Source organism: Hemiscyllium ocellatum, chromosome 1, assembly GCF_020745735.1.
Source record: "Hemiscyllium ocellatum isolate sHemOce1 chromosome 1, sHemOce1.pat.X.cur, whole genome shotgun sequence".
Classification (NCBI taxonomy): domain Eukaryota; kingdom Metazoa; phylum Chordata; class Chondrichthyes; order Orectolobiformes; family Hemiscylliidae; genus Hemiscyllium; species Hemiscyllium ocellatum.
This window is the reverse complement of record NC_083401.1, coordinates 8710188-8717303: the sequence shown is the minus strand read 5'-3', so window position 1 is coordinate 8717303 and position 7116 is coordinate 8710188. Positions and strand designations below refer to the sequence as shown.

The following is a 7116-nucleotide window of genomic DNA, read 5'->3' as shown; positions in this document are numbered from 1 at the left end:
GGGGAACACAGCAAGGCAGGCAGCACCAGGAGGGACAGGCAGGAGGCTGGGGGAACACAGCAAGCCAGGCAGCACCAGGAGGGACAGGCAGGAGGCTGGGGGAACACAGCAAGGCAGGCAGCATCAGGAGGGACAGGCAGGAGGCGGGGGGAACACAGCAAGCCAGGCAGCATCAGGAGGGACAGGCAGGAGGCGGGGGGAACACAGCAAGGCAGGCAGCACCAGGAGGGACAGGCAGGAGGCTGGGGGAACACAGCAAGCCAGGCAGCATCAGGAGGGACAGGCAGGAGGCGAGGAGAACACAGCAAGGCAGGCAGCACCAGGAGGGACAGGCAGGAGGCTGGGGGAACACAGCAAGGCAGACAGCATCAGGAGGGACAGGCAGGAGGCGGGGGGAGCACAGCAAGGCAGGCAGCACCAGGAGGGACAGGCAGGAGGCTGGGGGAACACAGCAAGGAAGGCAGCATCAGGAGGGACAGGCAGGAGGCTGGGAGAACACAGCAAGGCAGGCAGCATCAGGAGGGACAGGCAGGAGGCTGTGGGAACACAGCAAGGCAGGCAGCACCAGGAGGGACAGGCAGGAGGCTGGAGGAACACAGCAAGGCAGGCAGCATCAGGAGGGACAGGCAGGAGGCTGGGGGAACACAGCATGGCAGGCAGCATCAGGAGGGACAGGCAGGAGGCTGGGGGAGCACAGCAAGGCAGGCAGCATCAGGAGGGACAGGCAGGAGGCTGGGGGAGCACAGCAAACCAGGCAGCATCAGGAAGTGAGGAAATCGACATTTCGGGTGTAACCCTCCTTCAGGACTTGGTTGTCCTCTGGTTTCAGTGAAATATCCCCAGTTGTCACAGTTGTGGACTTCCTTTAACCAAGTAAAGAAAGTATCACATCCAAACAACTAGCTCTGTACAATAAACTATCAGAAAATTATGTATAAATTGTTAGCTACCTAAATAAGGTAACTGTGATTGTGAACCCACTAAAATCAACACCAATGAGGTCCTCAATTAACCCTGTCTCATTACTCATTACCAAGTCTAAAACAGCTCACTCCATCAGCTGGTGGTGAGTCTGAAACAGGGTGGAAAAAAACAGGGACTGAAGTTGTAGGAAAACCATCAATTCACTGGTCGGAAGAAACTGCTGTTATGGAGTGTTTACAAATTGCTGTAAATTAGAAATGTGTATAATTTTAATGGAGTACTTGGATTTACTTGAGAACGTTAGGGCCAATATACGGTGATAAAAGTAAGGGAAGAGACGTTAAAGTATGATCTCCAAGAAGCAGGATTGTTTGGAGTGGAATAGGGCCCCAGTGTAATTAATATTCTTTAAAGGCAGTAATTGACAAGCCTTATCTGAAGGGCTGTAATGGGAGCAGAGCTGGTGTCTCCTTACTGTGTATGAGTCACGGATACTTCCAATATCCCTGCTGTATCCAGCTGCAGTGAGTGGCTAACTACATTTCAGAGCTGGAACTTGAGTGGGTGGGGGGGGGAATTCAGTGTTGGTGATGCTGAGATCATTGTTCAGTGAGGTGGTGAGACTGCAGGTTAAAACTGAACAGGCAGGAAAGGCCAGAGAGACCACTGAGCAGAGTAGACCAAGGTGGTTATTGCTGGAGCCTCCTGTGGCTATTCCTCTGTCTGTCTGACTGACATCCTGTTTTGGATTTTGTTGGGGTGAGTAGTAGAAGCCAATTCCATGGAGCCATGGCTGGCTCTGCTGTACTAGAGGAGAGGAAGGGGAATGGCAGGGTGATAGTATTCGAGTTTCAATATTATGGGAACAGGCAGATAGTTCTGTAGATGAAAAGACACTCCAGAATGGAAAGTTGCCTCCCTGGTGCCAGGGTCAGAGTGTCTCAGAGTGGCTATAGAACATTCTGGAGTGGAAAGTTGAACAGCCCATTGATCACCGCACACATCAGTAACAATGGCATTATTACCATCATGGATGTTGACAACGAAACCCCTCTCCTTCCTCTCCAAGTTCCTCTCCAGCCCCAGTTGATGTCTGTAACCCAGACCTTTAGCAGCAGAGAACAGTATCCATCCCCGAATGGTACCATCCCATACCACAACTGTGTTCCTCTCCCCAAAGGAAATGGTTCCCTGTGCTGTAGTACCATGGTCAGATTGCTTATCCTCCCTGCAGCTTCCACACTGTTCCCACAGTTTGCAAGAACCTTGCAACTGATGGACAGTTGCAGGGACCAGGAAGCAACCCTCTGGATCTCCATACCGAAAGATCTGTGATAGGCTGGAGGACTGGATAAATTGCTAAAGATGGGGACAGCAGAGTAGGCAGCCTACAGGGCTCCTGTTCCTGGGCCTGTCCTCCTCATCTGCAATTTCCTTTTTCCTTCTAACCCTGCTTTCTTTTTCTCAACCTTACCTGGTAGAGAGAGCTCTTCGGCAGGAAGCAGCTTCCATGGGCTCTGGAGCAGTGGTGATGGTGTTTTCACAGGCAGCGTGGCTACAGAGTCGGTCAGTCAGTCGGTCTGTGAAGCATGGTGAATGACTCCCCCTGCTGTGTGCAGTGGGCCTGTGGTGGCAGCATCTCATGGGCTGGTGTAGCCCAGAGCAGGACACTCTCTCGGTGGGATGGTGAGAGCGCGGAATCCCAGAGCAGAACAATCTCTCAGTGGAATAGTGTGAGGAGGGAATTCCGGAGTGGGAAACACTCTCAGTGGGATTGTGTGGGTGGAGAATCCCAGAGCAGGACACTCTCCCGGTGGGATTGTGTGGGTGGAGAATCCCAGAGTGGGACACTCTCCTGGTGGGATTGTGTGGGTGGAGAATCCCAGAGCGGGACACTCTCAGGGTGGGATTGTGTGGGTGGAGAATCCCAGAGCGGGACACTCTCTCGGTGGGATTGTGTGGGTGGAGAATCCCAGAGCGGGACACTCTCTCGATGGGATTGTGTGGGTGGAGAATCCCAGAGTGGGACACTCTCTCGGTGGGATTGTGTGGGTGGAGAATCCCAGAGCGGGACACTCTCTCGGTGGGATTGTGTGGGTGGAGAATCCCAGAGTGGGACACTCTCTGGGTGGGATTGTGTGGGTGGAGAATCCCAGAGCGGGACACTCTCTCGATGGGATTGTGTGGGTGGAGAATCCCAGAGTGGTACACTCTCTCGGTGGGATGGTGTGGGTGGAGAATCCCAGAGTGGGACACTCTCCCGGTGGGATAGTGTGGGTGGAGAATCCCAGAGTGGGACACTCTCTCGATGGGATGGTGTGAGTGGAGAATCCCAGAGTGGGACACTCTCTCGGTGGGATTGTGTGGGTGGAGAATCCCAGAGTGGGACACTCTCTCGGTGGGATTGTATGGGCGGGGAGTCTCGGAGTGGGACACTCTCTCAGTGGGATAGTGTGGGCGGGGAGTCTCGGAGTGGGACCCTGTCTCGGTGGGATAGTGTGGGCGGGGAGTCTCGGAGTGGGACCCTGTCTCGGTGGGGTGTTGTGAGCTGGAATACCCCGAGTGGGACACTCCCTGTGTAATGGCGTGGGCTAGAGAGCCTTGAGCAAGATCCTTTTTCAGTGGGGTGATTTGAGCTGGGAAACTCGGAGGAGGAGTCTGCCGACACATGCTGTTGCTGTGGAGAAGGAAAAGTTGTTTAAGTTATCTTTTTAACTTGTATTTCATGATGGGCGCTTATATAGAAGTGACGATTCACACATTGCTTATTATATTCAATGCAAGTGACAATAAGGGGTAGTCATTCATTCATTATTGAGTAAAGGTTGGATGTGCACTAGATTAAAAAGCAAACAGTCCAAAATAATAATCTCTGGATTACTACCTGATCCGAATCGGGAATCTGGCTCAGCGTATAAAGTAAAGGTGATAAAGGAGTGACTCAAAGATTGATATGGATGGAATAGCTTTCCGCTTGTGAGGCACAGGCACCAGTACTGGGCTGGAAGGGAACTGTTGGATAGGATGAACCAAGTGGGGCCCAGTATCCTGCCAAAAGAAACATCAGTGAGTTAGCCTTAAAGAGAAACTTGTAACCTCATCAGTTCAGTAAGAAATCTTAAAACAAAGAGTTAGAAATATAGAAACACAGAAGATAGGAGCAGGAGGAGGCCATTCGGCCCTTTGAGTCTGCCCCACCATTCATCACGATCATGGCTGATCATCCCACAACAGCCCAAACCCACTTTCTCCCCATAACCTTTGGTCCCATTCCCCCCAAGCGATATATCTAGCTGCCTCTTGAATACATTCCAAGTTTTGGTACCAACTACTTCCCTGTGGTAATGAATCCCACAGGCTCACCACTCTCTGGGTGAAGAAATGTTTCCTCAGCTCCATCCTAAATATTCCACCCCAAGTCCTCACAGTGTGACCCCCTGGTTCTGGACACACCCACCGTCAGGAACATATTCCCAGCATCTACCCTGTGCAGTCCTATTTGAATTTTATAAGTCTCTGTAAATCCCCCGTCACTCATGTGAACTCCAGTGAAAACAATCCTAATCAAGTCAATCTCTCCTCATAGAGAGGAGAAACTCCACAGATTCTGGAAATCTAAAACAGAAAGAGAATGTTTAGATTCGATCCCCTACAGTGTGGAAACAGGCCCTTCGGCCCAACAAGTCCACACCGACTGTCTGAAGAGTAACCCACTCAGACTCAATTCATTCTGATTAACACACCTATCACTACGGGCAATTTAGCATGGCCAATTCACCTGACCTGCACATCTTTGGACTGTGGGAGGAAACTGGAGCACCCAGAGGTAACCCATGCAGACACGGGGAGAATGTGCAAACTCCACACAGACAGTCGCCCAAGGCTGGAATCGAACCCGGGTACTGTGAGGCAACAGTACTAACCACTGAGTCACCGTGCCGTGTTGGAGAAACTCAGCAGGTCTGGCAGCATCAGTGGAGAGAGAAATAGAGTTAAAGGTTTTCACCTCTCCCCTTACAAATCCTGCATTGTCTGAGCTAATAATATTCCTCTCTATTGTGTTAATTTCGTCCTTAAGTATCTACACCACTCCACTGTCTTTTCCTTTTTGTCAGTCTTCCCAAATTAATTGGTAGGGGGGTGGAGGGGAGAGGTGGGGTGGAGAAGGAGTTGAATAGTGGAAAAGCAAGGGGGAGAGCTTTAGGATTGGGGTGTGGGGAGGAGAGGTAGGGGATGTGAGGGGGCGGGAATGGTGGGGAGCAGGTGGGACTTGAACCTGGACCTCCTGGCTCAATGGTGGGGACATTATCATCACACTGCAACGAGGTGCTGAGCATTTGCAGCACTTTTTAAAAATGTGCGTGTTATTCTTTCACCACGATAATACCGGGCTGATCTCCTCTGGTGACCATCGAGTTGAATCAAAGCAGGATCCTGGACGGATTGAGAGAAAGCTCCAGATCACATGGTAAAACCCAAACTGCAATCCTTCCAAACCCTCAAACAGTTATTTCTTCCCAACTCCACGGTAATCTATCTAGGGTTGTATTTTCTGATCTGCTGGTAGACTCATTAAGTGCATTGAAAAACTGAAAACAATCTCTCCCTTCCTGAGGGCTCTTACAAGGGTAATGCCCGTGCTCTGAGCTGGGAGACCTGTATTCAAGTTCCATCTACATCACTTACAAAATATATATTTTTTAAATCTGAAGGAGTCTCATCCTGGACTTGAATGTTAATTCTTTTGCCCAGACCTGCAGAGTTGCTCTTGAATTCTCCTTCTCTGGTTCAGATTTTCAGCATTTGTAGCATTTTGCTTTTATTTTTAAGAAAACCCTTCCAATTTCCCCTGTATGACTTCCACCTATCTGTCAGTGTTAGCAAGTGCGTGATCTGCCTGGAGAGCCTTGTTAATAAAACATCGACACATTTCAGATTGGAGACATACCACAAAATGGGATCCGCGTAAGTCAGTGACAGAGCAAAGTGAGAGAGGGGAACAAAACCAGAGACAGAAAGACTGAGACGCAGGGCTGACAGAAAAACGCCTGAGGCATGGGACAGGGAAACAACAGCAAGAGAGACATGAGGCTGTGGGAGGCTCAAACTATACAGGAAGCACACTAAATGGATGCACAGCAACTCAGTGCAAATAGCAAGAAACAGAATTACCTCATTCACTAATTTCTTTGTTCAATGGACACGATGCTTCACAATTCCTGAAAGATCCTTTTCAAGTGTCTTTTCAAGAGGACTGTTTGCCCTGATACATAAAGGAGCGTTTTGGATTCCTGCCTGCCCAGTGACGATGAAGCAACTGCCACATCCTGTCAAGCACCAAAATGCCTTCCTTTAAAATTCAAAGAAATCACGTGATTTCTACTGAATTGGTCACTTCATTTTCTGGGTCTTTTCCAGTTGGAAAGGTGAAACTGACAGGGTGTCACAGGGTTCAGTCCTCAGGCTGAACAGTTTGGTTGTAGAAACAGAAAACACAACCATGACATTTGTTGATGGCAGTGCAACAGTTGGGAAAATAAGTTGCAATGAAGAAGTAAGAATTTTACAAATGGATAAAGGAGAGGTTCTGTGAATGGTTAAAAAATTTGGCAATTGATGTTTAACGAGGGTAAGTGGGAGGGTATCCATTTTGGTCAGAGGAATAGAAAGGCAACTTATTATCTGAACGGAGACAAACCTCAGAGTGCTTTGGTGCACAGTGTCCTTGTGCATGAACCACAGAAGATAAGTCTGCAGGTACAGTCGGTGATGAGGAAGACAAAAGAAATTTTGATATTAATTGCTGAAGTAACTTCATGGAGGCGGTTTCCTGCCATTAAGTCACCTTTGACTCACACAAGCAGTGTACATGCACAGCGCTGATCCCCAGTGTGAAGAGACTCTCTGACATTCTTGTCTCTATCAGCCAGCCAGGACTCCCTGATTGGCCCAGATTAACAGCTCCAATCAGGGAACTCAAACCCAATGATGTGGCAGCCTCCTGGCTGCTAAAACACAGACACATTGCTAACTTGGCCACACAGCAAGGGATGCTGGGTACTTTGGCCAAGTAAAACTCTGAAATCACAAAAACCCACACCCCAGACACAGTGCAAACACAGCAGCCAGATGCTAATGACATTAGCATAGTGTAAAAGGCAACAGTTATTCTGGACAGACACAACCCCAACA

At 49.4% G+C, this 7116-nt stretch overlaps 1 protein-coding gene across 1 annotated transcript in view; it reads right to left on the bottom strand.

Moving 5' to 3' along the window:
• Positions 1–6255, bottom strand: part of LOC132821131 (uncharacterized) — an 11344-nt gene extending 5089 nt beyond the window's left edge. Inside the window, exons 1-3 of the mRNA XM_060833753.1 lie at positions 6097–6255; positions 3809–3972; positions 2399–3601 (exon numbers count right to left, since the gene is read on the bottom strand). Coding sequence (XP_060689736.1) covers positions 2399–3594 — 1196 coding nt within the window. The 5' untranslated portion in view covers positions 3595–3601; positions 3809–3972; positions 6097–6255. The remainder of the gene's footprint in view (positions 1–2398; positions 3602–3808; positions 3973–6096) is intronic.
• Positions 6256–7116: the final 861 nt, after the last annotated feature.